Source organism: Acanthopagrus latus, chromosome 13, assembly GCF_904848185.1.
Source record: "Acanthopagrus latus isolate v.2019 chromosome 13, fAcaLat1.1, whole genome shotgun sequence".
NCBI lineage: Eukaryota > Metazoa > Chordata > Actinopteri > Spariformes > Sparidae > Acanthopagrus > Acanthopagrus latus.
In genome coordinates, this window is record NC_051051.1 from 9488570 (window position 1) to 9510734 (window position 22165).

The 22165-nt window shown below is 42.4% G+C and overlaps 4 protein-coding genes across 11 annotated transcripts in view; 2 read left to right on the forward strand and 2 right to left on the reverse strand.

Moving 5' to 3' along the window:
• The window catches only part of LOC119031922 (cilia- and flagella-associated protein 54-like), a 27886-nt gene extending 19641 nt beyond the window's left edge, over positions 1 to 8245 (reverse strand). For all 3 annotated transcript variants that reach the window (XM_037120719.1, XM_037120720.1, XM_037120718.1), the window contains exons 1-21: positions 7977 to 8245; positions 7634 to 7739; positions 7233 to 7382; positions 6816 to 6981; positions 6393 to 6451; positions 5745 to 5888; positions 5233 to 5346; positions 4723 to 4824; positions 4105 to 4297; positions 3941 to 4012; positions 3679 to 3791; positions 3462 to 3576; positions 3080 to 3165; positions 2832 to 2969; positions 2510 to 2657; positions 2270 to 2325; positions 1564 to 1692; positions 1135 to 1375; positions 759 to 901; positions 251 to 448; positions 48 to 140 (exon numbers count right to left, since the gene is read on the reverse strand). In XM_037120719.1, coding sequence (XP_036976614.1) covers positions 48 to 140; positions 251 to 448; positions 759 to 901; positions 1135 to 1375; positions 1564 to 1692; positions 2270 to 2325; positions 2510 to 2657; positions 2832 to 2969; positions 3080 to 3165; positions 3462 to 3576; positions 3679 to 3791; positions 3941 to 4012; positions 4105 to 4297; positions 4723 to 4824; positions 5233 to 5346; positions 5745 to 5888; positions 6393 to 6451; positions 6816 to 6981; positions 7233 to 7382; positions 7634 to 7739; positions 7977 to 8125 — 2715 coding nt within the window. In that variant the 5' untranslated portion in view covers positions 8126 to 8245. The remainder of the gene's footprint in view (positions 1 to 47; positions 141 to 250; positions 449 to 758; positions 902 to 1134; positions 1376 to 1563; positions 1693 to 2269; positions 2326 to 2509; positions 2658 to 2831; positions 2970 to 3079; positions 3166 to 3461; positions 3577 to 3678; positions 3792 to 3940; positions 4013 to 4104; positions 4298 to 4722; positions 4825 to 5232; positions 5347 to 5744; positions 5889 to 6392; positions 6452 to 6815; positions 6982 to 7232; positions 7383 to 7633; positions 7740 to 7976) is intronic.
• cryabb (crystallin, alpha B, b) lies at positions 7859 to 11903 on the forward strand. Of its 4 annotated transcripts, XM_037120729.1 has the most exons (5): positions 8377 to 8800; positions 8977 to 9131; positions 9789 to 9950; positions 10498 to 10620; positions 10703 to 11903. In XM_037120729.1, the coding sequence occupies exons 2-5, from the start codon at positions 9048 to 9050 to the stop codon at positions 10892 to 10894; spliced, it is 561 nt and encodes a 186-aa protein (XP_036976624.1). In that variant the 5' UTR covers positions 8377 to 8800; positions 8977 to 9047; the 3' UTR covers positions 10895 to 11903. The 4 variants fall into 4 exon arrangements, with proteins under 4 accessions (XP_036976627.1, XP_036976624.1, XP_036976626.1 ...); XM_037120732.1 differs by lacking the exons at positions 8377 to 8800; positions 8977 to 9131 and adding an exon at positions 7859 to 7925; XM_037120731.1 differs by lacking the exon at positions 9789 to 9950 and having other exon boundaries at positions 8377 to 9131.
• A 453-nt stretch (positions 11904 to 12356) lies between these two features.
• Positions 12357 to 14355, reverse strand: mia (MIA SH3 domain containing). Its single transcript, XM_037119309.1, has 4 exons — positions 13961 to 14355; positions 13723 to 13856; positions 12988 to 13098; positions 12357 to 12897 (listed from the first exon to the last, which is right to left on the reverse strand). The coding sequence occupies exons 1-4, from the start codon at positions 14229 to 14231 to the stop codon at positions 12874 to 12876; spliced, it is 540 nt and encodes a 179-aa protein (XP_036975204.1). The 5' UTR covers positions 14232 to 14355; the 3' UTR covers positions 12357 to 12873.
• A 252-nt stretch (positions 14356 to 14607) lies between these two features.
• On the forward strand, positions 14608 to 21684 carry bicdl2 (BICD family like cargo adaptor 2). 3 transcript variants are annotated; one of them, XM_037119303.1, is made up of 10 exons: positions 14608 to 14728; positions 16248 to 16707; positions 18085 to 18300; positions 18569 to 18685; positions 19513 to 19659; positions 19812 to 19958; positions 20140 to 20214; positions 20935 to 21017; positions 21121 to 21235; positions 21346 to 21684. In XM_037119303.1, the coding sequence occupies exons 2-10, from the start codon at positions 16462 to 16464 to the stop codon at positions 21508 to 21510; spliced, it is 1311 nt and encodes a 436-aa protein (XP_036975198.1). In that variant the 5' UTR covers positions 14608 to 14728; positions 16248 to 16461; the 3' UTR covers positions 21511 to 21684. The 3 variants fall into 3 exon arrangements, with proteins under 3 accessions (XP_036975198.1, XP_036975201.1, XP_036975199.1); XM_037119304.1 differs by lacking the exon at positions 14608 to 14728 and adding an exon at positions 15898 to 16127; XM_037119306.1 differs by lacking the exon at positions 19812 to 19958.
• Positions 21685 to 22165: the final 481 nt, after the last annotated feature.

The window sequence follows — 22165 nt, forward strand, 5'->3', positions numbered from 1 at the left end:
GACAACAAAATGTGTCCGATCTGTCCTGTGAAAGAGGTCAATTGTACCATATTTCCAGTTCCTGGCAGGCTGCAATCTCCAAGACGGACTTTCCAGTTAATGCCCTCAGCTGTATGGCCGCAGAGCTGGTACCAGCACACCTGGAAAGACACAAGTGAAAAGAAAACAATGAAAAGTATAGAGACTGTGATGGATTATTTGCTTCTGGTCAGTTTAGTAAATTAACAACACAATTAAAAGCAAATCTCACTTGTTGCTCCAAGTTATAAGGTGCTGGGACAAAGGTTAAGGAGTGGTCAGTTCGTGAGAGTAGGATGGGGGCAGGTGGAGGGTTTTCTTTTTCCCCCCTCATCTCGTTGTCCTTATTTTCAGCTGGAGTCTCATTGGTGGTGGAGAGAAACAGCTTTCTCTCCTCCACACCTGCTCTCTCTATAAGGGTCGAGGCCTCCTAGCAAGAGCACAAAGAGAGACCCTTTGAATATTGATTTGACTCAATGATAGCATGCCTAAATCATCAGTCATCAGTAAAAGTGGCTACATATCCTTTCATTTACAGTATTTATTATGATTAAGCCTTATTAACATGGTATTCTAAGCACATTACTGATATGTAAACTGATTTTGCATCTCTTTTCATGGTTTACACTTACACACATACAAAAACATACATGTTACAATGATATATCAAGATTTTTTTTATATGACATTCATAGTTGTGATAGTGTCTAAAAAAGTGTGACAGTTTGTGCATGTGCAACCTCAAGCAGACTCCTCAGACTGGTTTTGTTGTTGCTGGTATTTGGCTCCGTGCTGTTGAAAACCAGCAAGGCTTTCTGGATCAGGAAAAGTGCTTTAGACACCTTGTTCTTCTTGATCCGATCCAACAGTTTAGACTCTCCAACTAGACACAACAGACAAAGTCTCAGAGCAAACCGTCACATTTAGACCCATTATTTGTGTCAATGAGGCATGAGCAGAGATCTCAACCCTTGTTAAAAAACAGCAAGTGCATGATCAGGAAATGTCACTATTTTTATCATGTAAAATACAGAAGAAACTTAGTGTAAACAAAAGGCTAATTCATTCTTGATAATAACCAATGAGTACAATTGTCAGTGTGCCAGTGGGTCTCACCTGCATTCCGCTGCAGTAACTTGAGGGAAGCCCTGTGGTGGATAATGTTTAGCTCAAGATGAAGGTCTATGGCCAGCAAGAACACACGTGTGGACTGTGTACGTTGAGAACCTTTAATATCTGATTCTGTGTTTGTGTCAGCTTCTTTTTCCTTTTTAGTCAATTCATCGTCTCCATTTTCTCCTTCTGGTGATGTTGGAGAAGATAAGGAGGGAGCCGATGCATCAAGGGGACTAAACTTCTATCAAAACAAGAGCAGAACAGGTTTTAGTAACGCTTAAACACTCATCATTCTTCCTAAAAATACAATGTTGAGATTCTAACTCAGTGCAACACCTGTCTTTGTATGGTGTTCAATGGATAAATGTCCAACTGAACTCTGACCAGCATCTTTTACAGTGCTGAGTGTTAGAAAGTTAAACTGCCTACCTGCATGAATGCAGAGTCAATGACTGCTGAGCTATCTTGGGGCAGCAGTGTAGCCACACCTTTCACCAGAGCTTCAACACCCCAAACCGCCAATTCACACACCTTCTGAAGCAGCTCTGTACTTGAACGCTGTGAGCACACACAAATACACAAATAGCACAATGGACTTTTCGTTTGCAATACCTGCTTTTACAAACATAATTCAGGATACCCTTACAGATAACACATCTGTGTTTTTAATATTCAGAGCTCAAAATATGACATCACTAAAAGAAGGCACACAGTCTAGTATAGTGTTTAGTACTTTGCGTTGTGGCCGCAGTAACTCTGATACGAATTCGGGTCACGGCAGCAGATGTGATCTTCCGTTACGTCGTTGTTGTAACGTACTCGTCTGCCACCATTTACATCTTCTGAAACTGGAAAGCTCTTGATAGGTTTGCTGTGTAAGACCTAATTCTGTAAAAACAGCTTCCGACCAGTGTTAAGCCTAGCTCACGTCAAATGTTGTGAGGAATCAGCTCTTCACATGTATCACAGCATTTAGGGCTAGTGGTGCAACAGATGCCACGTCTGATGACAGATTTAGCGGTTCTTGGTGCGATTCCTGGATAGTTAGTCTTTTCAGAAAAACCTTAATCTAATCACATGCATGAACATCACAAGTATCATTTGTTGCTATTAATGTAATAGACAAGTCACATACCTCAAGAAGAGAAAAATAGCTTGGCTTCACACCATCGCCATGAGTTTCACAAGCCACTAGACATGAAACAAGAGAGTAATATTATCACATCTACAGTTTGGAAAATTGATATGAGACTTTACTATACCTTAAAACACCAAAGAGATATTCTATAACACCAAACCAAGCACAAAAGATCAATCATATCAGCTGTTCCACAGACTGAAATTGGGCAAATTTAATTCAAACTTAATTCCTCACCTGGGCATTGTGTTTGATCTCTGTGTTCAGCTGCACTCTCTAAAAGTATGGCCAATGTGTGGATCATCTCTGCTGTCATTATGCAGTCAGCACTTGCCAGGTCACAGGCAAATGCCACTTCACAAAGCACAGACAGACACCACAGCCACTGCAAACATTGTTCAGAGAAAAAAAGCACATACAAACAGGTTAAGACTAACGGCTCGCTCAGTCTCTAACTCCAAAAATCTCACTGTGGAGGAAAAACGTAGCAGTTCCGTGGTTGGCAATAATGTGCTTGTTCCAAGAAGTTTCAGTAATGCTTACCTTTTTAAATACATACCTTATCATAAATAGCTACTTTCTTGAAGTAGTGTGAATACTCGATGTTTCGCAGCTGATCCCTCTGCATCACTGACCTCACTTTATCCCACAGAAATAAGACAACATCCAAAACCAGGTTCTCATGTGGCTGCTCCTCCTACACAAACAGACAAATACAGCAAATGCATAATTAAAACGCCACTGATAACTTTATCTGAACCCTTGGAGGACTGGCCATTGCACAAAAACACACACTCAGAAACTTACACGAGGAGAGCCACAAACAGACTTGTCCAGGGTGTCTACCAGGCCAATTAACTCATCACTCATTGAGAAGGAAGACTTGTGTTTGTCTGTTGGAAATACCAAACAACATGATCACATTGTAATTCAGAGCTATCTCATATCAGTGTTGGATATTTTGTAATCAAGTAACCAAGACATTAAAGCATGAATCATGAAAAACCTCTCAAAGATTACAGATTGACAGAAAGTTACTTGATTGTCTTGAAAAGATTTGACATCAGCTTGGCAGCAAAGCAAAATAGTAATCAGTTGTCATGATAATTTCATGCATAAGGCAAACACAAGGAATCACAGAAAAGAAGCCAGAATAGTTCAATACGTGGCACGATTGCTTTATTGCTACCATCAGTTATGTTGTCTTCTCTGGCCCGGCTCCTCTGGGAAGACAGCAGATTGTTGAAGCTGTGCAGTAAACCAAGCTCCCGCTCTGCCTTCCTGAATGATTGACCCTCCACACCCTGATGCAGAGAGACACAAATAGACCCTCAAGATCATTCAGAGATGCAGCACACATTGAGCTGAACAGTGAGAACAGTGGCAGATGCTTGTGTGCTACTCACGGACAAAACCTGCCTGATGTCCCCGGCAAGTTTGTTGAATGAGTCTGGCTGTTTGTACTGAACCAACAGCTTCATGAACCTCACCGTAGACATGATGGGTATTTTGTCTTCTCCTACCAACACCACACATCATATTACTGCACAAAGATCCAACCATCACACAAAAAAAGAAAAAAATAACACTTGGCGACACGCACCACACAAATGCTGTACATGTTTATTTTAATGTAATAAAGAAAAGTCAAGCAAAACAATGACTAACCGATGATGGCTAAATCCATTAGAGAAGATGCTGGCGTCAGTGCATACAGGGACTCACTCATAGTTGTGACTCCTTCAAACACAGGAACACACAAGCACATTTAAGCTTTTCCCATAATTGTGCATTTACTGTAACCACATCTGTTGCGTGCTTGCTTTACTAACCAGATAATATACTGATGCCAGCAGACAGGAGCTCCAGGATCACCTCCTGCAGCTCTGGTTCATCTGGCATCCCTGTCTGCAACAGGCATCTGGCGCTGACCTTAAGCGCTTCCAAGATACCCAAAAACTGGGCTGCCCTGCTGTCAAACAGGTCCATAAGCAAGCGCTCTGTTGTCGTACAAGGCCATGGCGCCTGTACAGGAAGGTACATCATTTTAGGTAATGCCACAAGAACATTTACTCACACTCAGTAACACGATTCGAATGATTACTGAAAATTACTATTTTTAGAAAAGAGAAGGCTTGGGGAGACTTCTGTGAATGTGATAAGGTGAGAAATAAAATGACAAGAATTAAGGAAAAGTGGTAATAATTAAATTGATTATACAATATAAAATAAAAAAAAATACAAATCCAGTTAAGTTCAGTAAAATAAGTCCTGAAAATAAGAAGGTAGCAACAGTGTCTATTATACACAGTGAACAGTAGCAATGCAAATTAACAATCATAAAACAACATTATTTACACTGTGCATTCTCTCTAAAGTGACAGTACACTTAAGGGTGATGAGATGTAACACTGAATCTGAGGATATGGCTGTAAAGTGGATCTCATTACATTGGGAATGTCCTTCAGGGTGCTTTTGGTTTTGACTCTGAACATGGGTTTGAGTTTCTTTCTGGCCTCAAACACTGCGTTCTTAAACACCATGACAGCCAGCTGAAATGAAAGGAAAGAAGAGTACTTTAACACTGTACAGCCAAAACAACAAACTGTTAACTGAGGAACAGAAAGTTAGAAGATCATCAACAGAATACAAGTGAAATTTGTATGTGTCTGTATTTATACATACAGAAGCAGCTATCCAGTGAAATAGATGTGGTCTTAACACTGAGAGACATAATGAATGCAGAGCCACAATTTGCTTTGAGGCATACGTTTGGAAATAAGAAATGTGTCTTCTGGTGCAAAGGCAGTGTGAATTAGACTTCCTGATTAGACGTATAGTTTGTAATAATTTCATTTTATATGTATTATCTTCTCTGCATCCTTTTGATGTTTTATCCCTGTTACAGTGTCAACACTACATTTCAAATGCATCATATTTTGATGAGAGGTTTCCCCTGCCTTGATAGAGGCTTCTTTGTAAGCTCTCTGGGTCTCTCTGGTGGTAGGAACGTCACTCTGCAACTCCATCTGTGCTAGCTCATTGATTTTTCCAAGGGCTCTCCTGGCAAACTTCTGAAAGCATTTGGAGACACACAAACAGGGACAAAGGTTTTCAGAATAATTTAAAAAATCAGCTTAGTAACCCTTTCAATCAGTTCAATAAATTGATTACTATACATACAAAACCACAGTCTAAACATAATAAACCAGTCACCAGTATTTCATTTTAACACAGTGAAAGCTAAACATGAGGAATAGATTATCTAACCTGTGTTTGGGACAGTGATATGTTTATGCAGCAGATTGATAAATTGATCAAGCTTTATTGTACATTCTCAGCTAATGACAGTTGACAGAAAACTGCATGGAGAACAGGTGATAGCTAGTATTATGTGAGAAGTCAAGTCAGTTGACATCGCAATGATTATGTTTTTGTAGGTGTCTGGATGCAGATGACGTGTGTCTTTCACCTCCGCAAGCACCGCAGCCTGGTTGTCATAGTAACACTGGCAGACAGCACAGTAGAGGGTGGAAATCCATGGCAGGTACTTTGCAGTCATCAGAGGGATGGAGAGCTCTAAACTGATGCTTGCCCACAGAAGGTACTCCAGTGCCTGGACAGGATAATAAATAGTAGTATGAAGGATCATGACACACCCAATTACTGTGTATCTACATTACAAATCACACTGCTGTCTGGTTATATAACATGATGCATTAGCTAAAAGTACGACTCAGGAGTAAGAGTTGCATATTACTATCATTTGAGTCACGATATACCAGACGGAATACAAGAAGACAAACAGAAGTGAGTCACTGAAAATTCTCCTTTTGAAACCTTAAAGACATTGTCCATCACAGCAATCACAAACCACATTCACCAGTCCAAAAAAAATATGTTTTTGCAGGCCTACCAGTGACTTATTATTAAATACTTATCAAACACAGTCTGACGCACAACCTCTGTCACATACATTACTCACCCTCATCTACGTTGCCTTTTGCTTAAAGTGCATCAGACATGACAATCTTTTGCAAAAGCCCTTTGGAAGATGAATATTCTGTAACAGTTGCAACAACAGCAGTTCAAGTTCTACGTATCATCTCTCTCTAAATACCTGTGCGCTACATTTCATGGTCATCAGGTAACGGCAGATAGTGTAGATGTGTAAAGAGCCTGATGAAGACGACAAAGTAAAAGAGGAAGACAGACAGTAAGAGGTTAATTCAGCAACATAACATCAAGTGCATATTTGAATATCATCATTTCTCACTTATATTATCATTTCTCACTTTTCTATTGATACAGCATATTAATTAATATTTACTAAATCCCACTCTTCAATAGCCACCATATCTATGGTAATTTTAGGGGTACCATCTGCAGGATAATCTATTCGCATTAGTCACATCACATTAGTTGGGATCAAGTTAAGTGTGAAGTTAAGTTCACACTTTGACAACTCAACCCATTCTTCCAACATTTCCTGTCAGATAAAAAACTAATGTTGGACAACATCATGCAAATTTTACAAATGTACCATTGTATAATTGCCAGTAGAGGTTCTCATGTCCTTGAAAAGCCTGCATCATGATTCTGATGAAGTTCAGTACATGCAGCAGTTTACAGAGACCCTTCTGGCTCAAGACGCTGAGCTTTTTTTCCTGCTCAAAAATGCACAGGGCACATCCCTGCATTGCACGGATCTAAACACAAAGAATAACACACACACACACACACACACACACACACACACACACACACACACACACACACAAGGAACATATTAACTGTGGCTTCGGGTCCAAACATCTCAACATATCAATGACCTTTCCCCACACGTTATTTCTTGGTAGTAGCATAGCATCCTGCTAACTTCAGTCAGACTCTGAACAAGGAAACCTGTCACACAGACAGACAAACAGCACACAAACCAAAATAGTCAGCTGCAGTGTACCTTCATGGCAAAGATATCGTGATCCGTATCAAAACCCTCAGGGAAGAAGCAGGCCATGAAGTGGTTGACATCTGTGATGTCAGTTATTTTCAATGAGTTGAACTGCTGCAGGTGGGGACCATAGCCATGCCAAAGAGCCAGCTGGTAGAACTACAGTTGAAGAGGATATGGAAGAAAGCACTGTGAACAATTTGGCCAGTTCCTGTTGTGAATTTTGCAGGACTAAAAACTAAATTGACCTATGATAGGACCTATAGGCGGAATTTCTGACTCACAAACATAGGTATCGATGTCCGCCTCAAAAATGGAGTATGGCTCTGGCTCTATTGATAAGCATATCACTATATACAGCAACCGACAATGACTTATACTCACTGATAAAAGGGGCTACTGTGATTTACCTCTAACCCACAGAGAAAGTCTGCAATCTGCAACATGCACCCCTGGTACAACTTGGAAGGCAGTCGATGTTTGTACTTTTTCCATATCTCCACCAGAGCTTTAATCCTTCAACATGAAAATCAAATTAAAAACAGGCTGGTAATGATGCATCATGGGCATTTGGTGCTCACACTCATTCAAAGTGGATGGACAGTGTTTAGCAGATGTCAAACTTCTTTGTTCATTATTAGCTTAATAGATAACACATGTTGTCTTCTGACGTTTCTCTGACTAGAAGGTTTAGTTTTTAAGGTGAGTAAACATCACTAGATTGTGACCTCAGCGACCGCTGGCCCTCCTCACCCTCTGGCATAAGAGCCGTTGTCGTCCCGGCTGGTCGGAGAAGCGACTCGTCTCATCAGTTTCATAAACGACTTAACGTCTCGTTCAAACGTTAAAATGACTGGGTTTCTTTTGTCAAGTTTTCCGTAATACGTGGCCGGTAGCTCCATTTTCGCGGCCCTGCAGTAATTTTAGGGAGCTAACGAAGCACAACGCTCCTTCTGTTACATGTAAACTTCAATCCACCACCAACAGATTGAAGCCCGTCACCATGGTGACGACGTCAAACAGACAGGAAGCGCAGTCGCGTCAGCGCTCCCTGACGCACAACACGGTCGCTGAAGGCGCTCGTTTAAAAACGTAAATGATTGATCTGCTCGCTGCAGTTCTAAATAATAAAATGTAAAATTAGACAGAGGCGTCAAAGGAGGAGCCAGCCTATAGTATATGGGTCACAGAATCTGGTGGGTCACAGAATTTGGTGTAACACAAACACGTGCACGTGCATTTTACTCTTTGGTGCACTGGCACTAAACAAACTGCATCACATGACTCTCACCTGTTCCCACACAGCGGCTAGTCGAAGTGACCTCACATTAACCTCACAACAATATTGGTCTGGTTTCAAAAAGGGCATAAAGATTCTCTTTGTGACCGTTTGTGTTCTCTTTGAAGAATTATTACATTTAAGTTCAGAATGCAAGATTCAATGATTTGCTGACACCGACCAAGGCACACACTAACAAGGGGATGAAATGATTAATGGCACTCATTTTTTGTTCAACATCATGCACTGCTTACATGGATTCTTTACAACCACGCACAATTTGTCGATGATAAAAGAAGTTAGTCATTTTCATTGAATGATATATATAGGCGCTGGTCTTGCACAATGGCACGGCTTGTTTATTGAGAGAAAGGGTGGAAGGCACTGTATCAGTGGTTGCTTGATGATTCAGCAGAGTCTCAGTGCTTGAATCCATCGATCCATCCATTGTCTGTAACCGCTTATCCTTTACAGGGTCACAGTGGGGGCTGGAGCCCATTCTAGCCGATATTTAATGCGCGAAGTTCCTCTACGCTGGGCACAACATGGCTGGGAGGATGAAGCAGAGGCTAAAAGAAATCTGGTTGGCACGACTGTTGCACTGTTTGGCAGCGCTTCATATTTTACATGTGAGCTCATAGCAAAATGATACACGCTTTGAGTGTCCCCCTAATGCTGTCCCATACAAACTCATCAGTTCCCATTCAAGCTCACATCCAGTCCGCTCACAAACCCAAAGCTGCTGGCGCTCGAAGCACAGTTGGCTAATGCTCTGGCAGCTATTCCTCAAACAAACACACGCACATTCTCACGCAGACACACACACACACACACACATGGATCCAGACAGGGGCATTTCCTGTGGAATGAGTATGGGGGCATCAGCAGTACTCTGAGCCAGTGTCACTTCATGACTGGGAAAGAAGGGAGAGGCAAAGTTGCAAAGGGAGAGAGAGAGAGGGAGAGGGAGAGAGAGAGAGAGGGGCAACCAGTCACAGTCTGCTGAAACAATGGGGGTGATGGAAGGGATAAACATTTGACATCATTGTTCCAGAAAGATCAGCCTGTTGGCAGAGTCTCTGTGCAAGTGTGATGGGAGTTTATGGAGGGGAGGGGGAAGCAGTGGACGCGAACAAATCCACGGTCCGGGCGGGACGGAAGGGAAAGGCCTATAAATTCGGCGCAGGAGGGCACAGCAGCACCCATCTCAGACCGAACCAAACCTCCCTCTTACCCACTGTTTTTACATCTCCTTCTGGATTCTCATCATGGATATCCCCATCCAGTATCCCTGGTACCGCCGGGCCTTCCCACATCGATTCTCTGACTTCCCCTTGGCAGAACCTCTCACTGATTGGCCACTTATCTGGCCCTTGTCCTGGTCCTTCCCTTGGATGCGCCCTTCGTTCATGCGCTGGTTCAACTGGTTCGACAATGGCCACAGTGAGGTACAGTAAAACTCACCTCTGTCTTGCTTGCTGACAAGTTATTATGATTTCTAATACTTCTCAGCCTATAATCTCGAAACCTTTGTGAGATTTGTATTTATGATTTTACATTACTGAGTCAGAGGGGCCACTGAAGAGTATCCTCCTCTACTGATGTTCCTGTATCATAGAACCTTTTCACAGCAGACAGAGGGTCTGGTATTGGGCATGCTCACTCACTGACATGGCTTACAGGGACAGTTAAAGGTTCAATATATAAGAATTGGCCCACCGTGGAAGTCAGAACAAATAAGGGGCAGTATATCACCAGAGTAACTGCATACTACTGCTCACTGTAGCTGCGGTCAGCCAGTCATCTTAGTTGGCCTAGCAGCTAGCAGGTCAGAGTGGGAGCTCAGGGGCCAGGGGGAGTGTTAGTGTTTGCACTGTTACTGCAGACCGGGACAGTACAACATTTTTGTTTTTTGTGTCTATGTGTTTTTTTTTTCCTGCAGTCTTGTAACAAAATTTGTCAGTATTGCTCCTAACAGCTGAACTGTCTGTGCAGATGCGCGCTGAAAAGGATCGCTACGTCATTTATCTGGACGTGAAGCATTTCTCACCCGAAGAGCTGTCCGTCAGCGTCAGCGACGAGTTCATCACAATACACGCCAAGCATGAAGAGAGACAGGTAAGAGGAGATTTAGAGATCCGCAGGAACAGCCGAACACACTACTCAATATTTGTGACTGATGCTCTGACTCTGTTTCCAGGACGACCATGGCTACGTGTCCAGGGAGTTTCTGAGGAAGTACAGGCTCCCTGCTGGTGTGACAGGGCCCGATGTCACCTCCTGTCTGTCAGCCGACGGTGTGCTCACAATCACTGCGCCTCGGGCATCTGCTGGCACAGAGCGCTCTATTCCGATCGCCTGTGATGATGGAACAGGGAAACAGAAAATGTAGAGCAGAGTCTGACGCTCCCTGCACTGTTTGACTACTAATCCTAAGTGCTGCCTGTTTTTATAACCTGTTACAGTTTTGTTGGCATACACAGTAGTGGGGCATACAAGTCTAGATGTCTTTAAGTGCAAGTGCCTTCTAATAAACCAGTATCTAATTCCTAACTCACTGTTATTCTGATGTCTCCGCAAGACAATGGTGCTTTAAAGCCAAAGGCTAACATGCTGAGCCAATCTAACAAAAATCTATTTGTCAGTGCATTTAAGTTGTGTGAAGACAAAGTGCAGGATGAGGAATTAATTTCCCTATCACGAGCACACAGAATCAATTTTTAAACCCAAGTATTCATGTCACCGCACATGTAATCCTCTTTTGGAAGGCATATGTTATTTCATGTCTGGACTGTACTCAGCTTGCAGGCTTACTGACAGAATTGCTTGCTAACTGAACCCACACTACCTTCAATCACCTGCTTACAGGGAAATGCTACAAAAGGTCATTTAACGGGGGGTAAAATTGTCCACAGAAGATGCTCAGAGACCAAAAATGTTCATCTGAATTTCATCAGTAATGTCTGAGTGGGTCTGAGTAAGATGCCAATTGTGCTTCGTTTATTCTTTGGGAATAGTTTATGTATGTGTGAGGTTGGGAGGAGGAGGGAGTTCTCTGGAGGCATATTCAGTCATTTTTAGCTTGTTCACTAAAAAAACAAAAAACAAAACAAAAGCCACCAAAGGACTTGGGACCAGGTGTGTACTTGTTGAGAGGAAGAAAGAGGGTGAATGAGCAGGAGGGAGCATAGTGGACGAGGTAGGAGAATTTTATCACTGGGCTCCCTTTAGGCTGGGGAGCAAGGCCTCTGAGCTGCTAAGGAAAGTGTGTGCGAGTGTATGTGAGAGCGGGAGCATTTGTGCTTGTAGATTCAAGAATTAAAGCTCTATCATTCCTTCACATTGGCGACAACTTTCTGGCATATTAACACAGAAACCAACAAATAGAATAAATGATGAAACTCAAAGCCATAGGTGTGCTGCGTGTTCTGTCCATGTCTGGAGGTTTGGTTTTTTTTTTTCTTGTTTTCAAAATGTCTTCGCGTCACAACACTACATCTGAGCTGATGAAACAAGCTGCTTTCCTATCCTATTTCCTAGGACATAGCTCACCCAGAAATGAAAATTCAGTCATCATCCACTGTTGGAGCTTCACGGTGTTGCAGTATTCTCTTAAACGACAGAAACAGATGGTGACTGGCAAAAAAACAACAACTGAAAAGGGCATAAAATGTCCCACTATAGACAGGGTGCGCATGAACACTTTATAACAATAATGATGCAAAAAAATTGTTCCCAATACATTTACCAGTGCCACACATGAAGGATAACGTAAAAGCTGCAATTTCCAGTTTTGTCCGCAACATTGTGATTTTTTTAAAGGAATGTCAGATGATAAATGTTATTTTCAGCATTGCAATTTATTTACGGTTATCAAACATGAAAATAGTTTTCTTTCAGAATTTTTTTTAATTCTAATGTGTTTTAATAGTGCTTGTTTGTTACATTACTGCATCAGTGATTTTTCTATGCAACAGAAAGCAGAAATCAGATGACACTGCTCGGTGAATACAACAATATTTCATCTGTGACACACAATCACCTCAAAAAAATTAGTAACTGGTGTACAAAAAGTGTGATTCAGAGAAAAGACATGCACAACTCACATTTACACTTTAACACCCTCTTTTACTCCCTGTCAACTACTACTAATACCAGTAAAACAGACAAAAATAGAGCTTCAAGCAGCTATGTTTCCTCCCTCGGCAGCCTAATGACCATGCATTGCTGTGTGAAGAGCTGCTACCCATATCCTCTAAGGTGCAGATTGTTAACAGTGGATACACAAACCTACATATATATTGTTAACAATGCGTGTATGATCATATGATGCCAACATGTCCCTGACAAGACGGTTGCTTTCTTTTTTTCTCAGTTACAGTAGAAGTCCCACTCCTGGAAATAAGAAGAGAGGAAGAATTAAGGGAAAGCATCACACAGTGCATTCATGCGTGTGGATGTGTGTGTGTGTTTGTGTGTGTTCACCGTAGTCTTGACTTCAGTGGTGGCTGGCATGAGAGGATGCGTCTCCTCCACCACGCTGCTGGGGAAGTGGCCAATGCGAGCCTCCTGCTGTCCGTAATAGGAGTCTTGGACCTGCAGGTGACAGGTAACAAGTGATAAGGTCAAAAGTTAATGACATCATCACTTCTTGGGGTGTTCGGGTTAAGATCGAAAGTCAGAAACCCCTAAACTTACATAACACATTGCATATACTTGGCTTACACTTATTCTGGTGATTTGGTTGAACAGAATGCTGCTGCCCCTAAAAATGTTCACTTGGTTTAAGATCAGGTGGAGGAAGACAGATCAGTGGAAAAGGATTCATACCGCAGGAGGATGATACGCCTAAACACACATCGAAGACTTGCAAGAACTACTGGAATATACCAACAAGTTCTCTTGACTGTCATGGACTTCACTCGACCGTCACCTGACCTCAACCGCGTTGAACATTTATTGGGGCACTTGAAGACTGAGAAAGCCAATTGTTGTGAGACATCACAAGAAGCTGCATACCAACCATGACCATGATGAATACCAAGATACTGTGAAATTCATGTGTATTTTTCAAAGATTCAACTTCTCACTTAAGCTTATGTTTTCATTTTTAGGGAGAAAATAGTCTCAAATTCCAAACAAATGCAAAATACAAGTGTTTTGACAAGTGGTCCTTCAACTTTTTGACCCTACTGCATGTCAAACCAAATTGTTACTCACACTGCCGGCCCAGAAGAGGTTCCCTCTGTCCTTTAGCATTGCGTAGACATAGATGAGCTGCCCTTGTCTGATGGGGATGAACCTGCAGTCTCCAGGGTAGTAGTCCTGCAGGGCACGAGCCATCAAGATAGGATCTGTGCAGGAATGTAGAAGGACACTGTGCAAATTAAAGAAAAACACACAGTTTTTGTTCAGCAGTCACTAATGGCAAAAACCAGTCGGTGGTTGGACTACTTACGGCTGCATTCAGAGTCGGCACAGAGTTTCTTGGCAGACAGTTTGGGCATCTGCCTTCCAGCGTCAGAGGTTGGCAACAAGAGGCACACTGACAGAGCGAGCCAGAGCTTGCAATGCATATCTGGACTGTATGTGAAAAAACACCTGATGATCCGGTGGTGGACGTCCTGTGGGCTTTTTGAACCCCTTTTGCATGTAAGTTGTCCCAGAGAAAGGAGGCGTAGCAATGGCAGTCTCCTTTTTCTACTCTCCCTACCCCCCCTTTGCCTCATACTTGAGTGCACACAGAGCTCCTTTCAAATAGTTCAGGCAGGTAAACAGGATGGGGGGAGAGGAGGAGGAGGGCCAGATTAGACAGACCCCTGCTTGTGTTCTGACCTTTCCTGTCCCTCTCCATCTCTCACCCTGTGTCAACCCCCCCCCCCCCCCATTCAGACAGCCAAGAGTTGGTCATCAACACATTCTTCAGAGTTGATCTGTGTGTTCCCCTGACTGTGTTCAGCCACTAGATGTCAGAGCACAGCAAACACACCATTGTAACCATCCTCCCTGCTCTGTGTGTTGGCGTGTTCCTCCCCCTCTGTCTGTTCGCTTTACCTTTTTTTAACCCAGGAGGAGGAGCCACTGGCTGTATTTACATACTGTATGTTTCCACTGCCAAGGAAACCAGCTGAGCCTCTCCTGTGCAAACACTCCCAAACACACACACACACACTCACCAAACAGGAAAGCTATACCTGTGTGGCATGAGTCAGCCGGGAACTGTCAGGTAAGGCAGCCACTACTTTTGCTCCTTTGATCAGGACAAACACAGGTTGTTTTTTTCCAGGTAGCTCTCATAATGGAAAGAGGTGATGTTAAAATTCAGTTGAAGTTTAAATTACTGAGAGTTTTGATTGTTTTGAATCGGATGACTGCATGGTCTCATGTTAGCGAGAGGCAACAGGTGAGCTTCCAGACAGTGACGACAGACTTAACCACAAATGTCACAAGAGAATGAGGAGACTGAGAGACCCAGCTTGAAAATAGATGTTACTGTCTTCACATAGGATTGTTCAAAATTGTCTTTCTAGCCTTTTTTTACAGACATGTCTTGTGTCTTAAAAATACCTCAAATACAGACATGTGCTTGAATCAGTAAAATGATGCTCCTTTGAAAGCTGAAAGTTGAAAACACAAGGAGAATCACACTGAATCTGAGAAGAGGACTTCACACTAGTGGACTTATCTGTGCAGCAAGATAATTTTACCTGACAGGAAATCTGGTTAAAGGTGTGAAGTGAGAGGGAAATGCCGTGTTTAAGATCAGATCACTTGAGATTAGACTTGTAACAGAAATGAAGAAGAAATGAAAACCATGAAACAAGGAAATCAGAAATTTTAGTGGAAATTATTTACCTGAAAGAGGGTTATTTAGTGAAAAAGAACTTCATGCTATCTAACATAGCTTGTTTTACCATTAAATTACTTAAATGTAAAATTTGATGACTAGAAGAGGCGTAAAATACACATTTGTGTAAGATTTAGGAATATAGCATAAATTGAAAGATAATACCTTATGCTTCTAGTGGACAACGTCTATGTACGCTACTGTGTTGCAGAGACACTGTATTCACTTCAGTTAGCAAGCTAACCAGCTAGCCCCAGCCAGTCCCGGAGCTATGAGCTCACAGTCCAGACAGCTAACTGCACTGCCAACTGAACTAAATAGCTAACAGCAGCTACGGTTAGCAGCAGTTAGCGGTTACTCTGATATGCTGCCCCCTATTTGCTTTAATTGTGGATTTGATAGGTGGCCAATTCTTAAAAACAGCTCAATTGGTTTCATATTTTGACATCTCTATAAATGTTGCCAGACTCAGAGCTTTTATATGGATACGATCCTGTGAGTCCTTTAAGCTTTATTTTGGACAAAACCAAGTTTACGAGACAAGCCAGGTGGATGATTTGTTTCTAAAATATTTGCCCAGATGATTGCTTTAGAGACCGTTCCTGGCACATTTGACACTTTGTTGCATTTATAGGAAAGATCAGAGCACAATGCCTTTGGAATTTAGGGAGGGGGAGCAGAACAAAGATAATAGTGGAGCTGGTATTTCGGTCAGAGTAACAAAAGGGACCAGTCAGACAAAAGACCTCCTTAAAGGCCATGTGAGATTATATTACTGGTAAACAACCAGTCTGATGTTCATTCAAGTCATTGTACATGTACTGATGTTCACTGTTATGGTTAACAGGTCTGTTTTCAGTGGTTTTCTGTGATATTGAAGGTCTTTTCTTGCCCACAGGGTTATCTGTGAAGAAGAGAAGACTTGGGTGGAGTAAAAGTTTGGCAGAGACGCATCCTGGATTACAAACCACGCCAGGCCGGACCATAAAGTCACAGAAAAGGGTTTCTGGATTTGACAAAAGTCCACAGCTGTGCCACCTGTGTGAGTGTGGATTACTAATACAAGGACCTGCGATGAGGCTTTCCAACTGACTCCTACAAGTCCGTCAACAATGTTCACCCCCAGGAAAAACAGTCTCCCTTCCCCGAGCCTTGAGGACTCCTTCTTCCCTCTCTCCTCATCCTCCTCAGTCTCGCTCTCATTTGCCCTGCCCTCATCTGCATCCTCTCCCAGCAGCAGTGACAGTGGAGGCGGGATAGAGACAGATCTGATCTTAGCTGCAGAGCTGGGACAGGCTTTACTGGAGAAGAATGAGGAGCTGGCAGCCTCTCTGGAGCAGAGCGAGAGGGAGGTGGAGGTGAGGATAAAGATGCTGTAAACTTGTGTTTTTAGCAACGCTCAAAGGCCTGCTTTAAAATGCAGTGAGCTGGATAAAAAAGGAGTAGCAAAACCTTTTATTCATCTACCAAGAACAACGCAGTACAATTTGAGTTCATCCAGGCTGCAGGGCCATCATTGTTAGGTGGAAACACTTCTGTATCCATGAGCAAGATTTTTTTTCCCCTCAAGATTCATGCATTATTCCCTAAGAAATTTTGGAAAATGTTGAAAAACGCCCTACCTCACAACATTTCCTGGATCCATCCATTTATTCGGCTCTTCGCAAAAAAATTAATTGGGGTCCATTCTGGGCTGAGACTCATTTTCCATCCAAATTTCATGGAAATCTGTTTGATAATTTTCGTGTGATCCTGGTGACAAACCAACCAACCAACAGACAAATGGACACAGGTGAAATAATAACCTCCTTTGTGGAGGAGTTTGGAAAAAAGTTAAATGTATTTAGACATTTTTCTTATGATTATAAGTAGTACAAAGTGGTAACAGTAGGCCTATTTTTGAACAGTGCTAGTTTTCTGGTATTTTTCCTGCAATTTGTGTAAAGGAAAAGTTCACCCAAAAAAAGGAGTTTAGTCATACTCTACTCACCCCAATGCTGATTCAAAGTTAGGTGAAGTTTTGTAAACATTTCTGAAGTTTCACAGCTTTGCAGTTAAGTCCCCATCCACAAATTGAATGGTGACTGAAAAAAAAAATGTACACCCTTTTTTTTAAAGTTAAAATCATTAATGTAGCTGCTAGGCCGAAAATGTTAGCATGCACACCATCTGATGTGGGTGCATCAGTTCGACCTTTCATCAAAGATGTAAATAACATCTATTCAAATCAATCTGGTATTTCAGGATTTCCGAAAACTTGGATTAAGCCAGTCGAGCTGTTTAGAGCCACTTTCCCCAGCTGCTTGTTTATGAGTAGGCTGCAAAAATGTCCCGCTGTGAGGCTCCAGAAAATATTTTACTTCTGAATAATGACTGAATCATTGTAGGGTGAACTTTTCCTTTAAATGCATTTATCACACTGCAGATATGAATCACAGGATAAACACTTTTCACTAACTTAACATGTAATAGTGGGGAAATGAGTGTAAATATAAGTATTCCTGATGTCTGACTCTATTCAGCTGTTTCAGTTTCAGGGTCCTGGGATTGTGCTTTTTTGCTCACTGTCACATTGCCATGGGTTATGAGGACACTTTAATAGAACAGAGCTATATTTAATGTTATTAGCAACACCTGCACTTTTCCCATTAAGACAAGTCAAAATGTCTGCTGTGGAAAAGGGCCATGTTCTGACACATTTCACCGCTGACTTAATGTTGCGTTCGATGTCTCAGACTTTGCAGCAGGAGAAGCATGTTCTTCAGAGGAAGCTGGACATGAATGAGCTGACGTCTGGGCAGAGGGAGGCAGAGCTGGCCGCAGATCTAGCTGCCTTAAGGGCCGAGCTGGAGCGACATCACAGCCAGGGGCGGGACCGGCGAAGGGATGAGGGTGAACAGCTGACTCAGTTAGCCAATCATAACCAGCGGCTGGTGGAACAGCTGGCAGAGGTTAGTGTGTGCTACCGTCAAACAGACAGTCAGAACCCTGCCTTTAAGAAAACATCACAATTATGTCATAATGCTGTTAGGACAAACAAAATCTTGGTATAAATGTTCATGCGTGTGTGGGTGTGGGAAGTGTCCGCGTGTGTGTGGTATCACAGTTACACAAACAGGAAAAATGCAGACCAGCAGGTTGAGGGAGTCTCGGCCACTCTTGCTCACTCACCTGAACAATAGGTACATTTCTCAACTTGTCCCTCTCTCCCTCCTCCAGGCTGTTACACTGGAACACTCCTTGAGGACCGAGCTTCGCTCGCTCAGAGAAGAGATGGAGGAGTCGTCTTTTAGCCGAAACATCAACTTCACACAATTAGAGAGCATACAAGCAGAGGTACACTTTGCCAAGCACTCCGACAGTGACAGGTGTAGTTGAAGTGTGACAGTCATGAGCCTGTTATGCAATCTTGAATGCTGCAGGATAGTACAGTAGGTTCCACACAAAAAAAGCATTAAGTAAGGAGAGCTGTGTGAATGATGACACCAAGTCCTTTCAAAGACTTATGCCTAATAATCAAATATTCAAATTGTGCTTCCTTGTGTAGTTGTCTTAAAGCAGACACTGACAACTCCCCCTCTCCTGGATTTCCCGGCGGTATCACTGTTGCAAACACAACGTCAGCAACATGGCAACCGCTAACAGCCTTTGCTACTGTCCAAAGCAAAAACAACAACCAAAAGAATCCCAAATTGTCCTAGAAACCCTGATGCTGGTGCTATGAAAAGGCAGAGTGAAACAGTTGTATTAATAAGTGAGCAGGTTTTGAATGCAGCACCACTGTCCTAATTACCAATCCCATGTCAGGTCAGACATAATGTAGGTGCTGACTACAAACAAAACTCTTAACATCATAACAGTGTTGTTAGTTGAAAACTTGTACGTTGAAATAAACATGTATGTAATGCTGTGATCCTACCATCTCACTGAAGTTACACAGTGCAGAAACAAGTGATAGAGACGCCATTCACCCTGTTACAAGACACTGTACCATCAAAATGATTCTGAGACTGTTATTTTATGGTAAACAATGTCCATAATGTTGCTTTAAATGATGGTATAAACATAATCCAACAGTCAGGGCGCTTATTTCATAATCAAATCGTAATAATAATTGCAATCGCCACTTTCAGCATCTTGTGTTGCATCTCCTTCCTGTACAGAACAGAGTTTTGCTGGGGCGGCTGTCGCACATGGAGGCACAGCTGAAAGCTTCAGAGGAGGACGGCGATAGACTCCGCACAGAGAGGGAGAGGCTGAGAGACAGACTGTCAGAACTACAGGCGACACTGAAGGAGAAAGAAGCAGAGGTGAGGATAGGTGACGGCAGGATGATCGTGATATTGATCGCCACTAACAGAAGTCACTAACACGACTAATTTTAAGCTCTTGATCTGTGTGTGTGTGGGGGGGTGTGTGTGATCCTGTCCCTCACTGTGTGTGTGTTTGTGTGTATACGTAGATAGAGCAGGAGCAGGGGCAGATGTTTGAGTTGCGAACCTTGAATCGCTCCCTTCAGCAGAAAGCTCTGAACCTGGGAGAGGAAAGCTTTCTGGACAGTACACACACACAACCTCTGTCTCTGCTTAGTGAAATTCAGCAATCGCAGGTACACACACGCACTCTCACACACACACACACACACACTGAGGAACTGCACTGACAAGTTTAACTACTAATTCTGACCCTGTGCTGAGTGACATCGTTCCATGGATGGTTTGAGGCTGACACTGACGGGCCTCCAAAGACACAAAATCCCACTAATAATTGTTGTGGTTATCTCTCACCAGGCTAAAGAGGCTCTTCTAGCTCACTCCACCGTCCTGCAAGCAAGAGACGAAGAGATTCAAGCGCTCAAAGAGGAGGTCTGTTGCCCTGTATTCAACCACACACAAACATACAGGCAAAAAAGGTGCATGATTATTGGAGCCTTCAGGAGGCAGGAAGGCCACAATGGCAGGGTTTTATGTGACTAAAGCTAGGCTGTGGTGAAGGTGCTGCAGATAGGCTGCAAGAGGTCATCTGGAATGGAATTTTTAAATTGACTGTTAAAATTTTGTTTGAAATTGCCACAAAATATTTAGCATGAGATATTTACAATTAAAAATTTAAATTAAGTATTTTTCTTCATTTATGTGACCCATTTTTATCCAGAGTCTGTTTCATACTGATATGTATGCTACCTACCAACCTTAACCTGCACCTGTTCTGGGCCAAAGGTTTTCAGAAGATTTTCCAATTTCAAAATGGGCTGCGTCATTCTTACGTTTTGGAATGGCTGCTTGACATCATTTGCCTCGCTGCTCTGTGTGTTGACTGAGAATCAGAAATACTTTATTGATTGATAACTTGAGAATTTCCCCCCATGGGGATCAATAAGGTATTACTGATTCTGATACAGTCCACGTCCTGGTGCTGTTGTTGGTTGTTTGATGCCCAGATGTCATGAACACAACAAAATAAAACAGAAAAAAATGTGTAGAGATTATGGACATCTGACAACTCAGAAAGAAGAAGAATAAAAATTCATTATTGAATGTTTATGAATGATGACTTTCAGTTTCACATCAATTTTCACATTGCAGCTGCAGTCTCAACGAGAGGAGCTGGAGTCTCTGAGGGAGGAAATCAAGCCGTTCAGAAACAGTCCTGACATGCCAAGTTACAGGTAACACGACAATCAATATATGTGCTGACTCAAAGTGAATTGATCTAACTCCAACTGAACCGGCAGTCATGTTTGTTTTGCTAATCAACTCATCAACATCCAGTTCCTTAGAGAGCGAGTTGGCCACCGTGCGCCAGGAGAAAGAAACACTAACTCAGCAGCTTCTCAACACCATCAAACACAAGGTGGCGCTGTCTCAAGAGCTGGAGGCCTGGCAGGTGAGTTTGCTCAGGGATGTAAAAAGTCTTTTGGCAAACCCATTTATTTAAGTGGTTTGGTGTACAAGCAGAATGTTGTGTTCTGACCTGAACCTTCCCTCTTGTTGCAGGAGGACATGAGGTTGGTGATCAACCAACAGGTGCAGCAGAGGGAGGAGGACAGGCAGAGGGAGAATCAGCGAGAGAGAGAGAGCACAGGGCTCCAGAGAAGCAAATCTTTAAGAGTGAAGGGGGAAGGAGGGAAAGGCTTCTTCTCTTTTTTCAAAGAGAAATGACAGACAGACTATCAGCCTTTAACTTTGCCAATATGAGATTATGCTGCTGGAAAATGGACAACGAGATACAAGCAAGTGGAATGTTTACAGACCTCATATTTGAGTATATTTGTATATATATGTTTGTACATATGTTTTTAATTTTTAAGACTTTATATAAAAAAATTACAGCCACCACTGAGTCTCTGATCTGTTCTGTGTTTTATAATCTCTTGTGTTTTTTGTTTTGTTTTGTTTTTTTAACCATAGTATCGTAAAGGAAAAGTTCACCCAAAATTAAAGATTCAGTCAATTACACTTAACAGTTGCTTAGGGAGAATGCCAGTGCCATGGCAGGTGGATCCACCGCTAGCCAGCTTACAGCTAAGGTCTGTACTGTACATTGGCTGTTTATGACAAAAAAAACTGAACAAACTAAAAACAAATAACTATCCAGTGGTCATATTTTCGATAATGATGCACTGGAAAAGAGTTGCTGCGCTTTCTGTCCGAACACACCTTAAGGCTCCACACAAAACAGACATATTACAGAGCTGTTACCTGGTTAGCTAACATATGAGCAACTATTACACGGAGCTAGAGTAACTGCTAACTGCTACGAACCGTGGCTGCTGTTAGCTAGTTAGCTCAATTAGAAGTGCAGATAATGACCTGA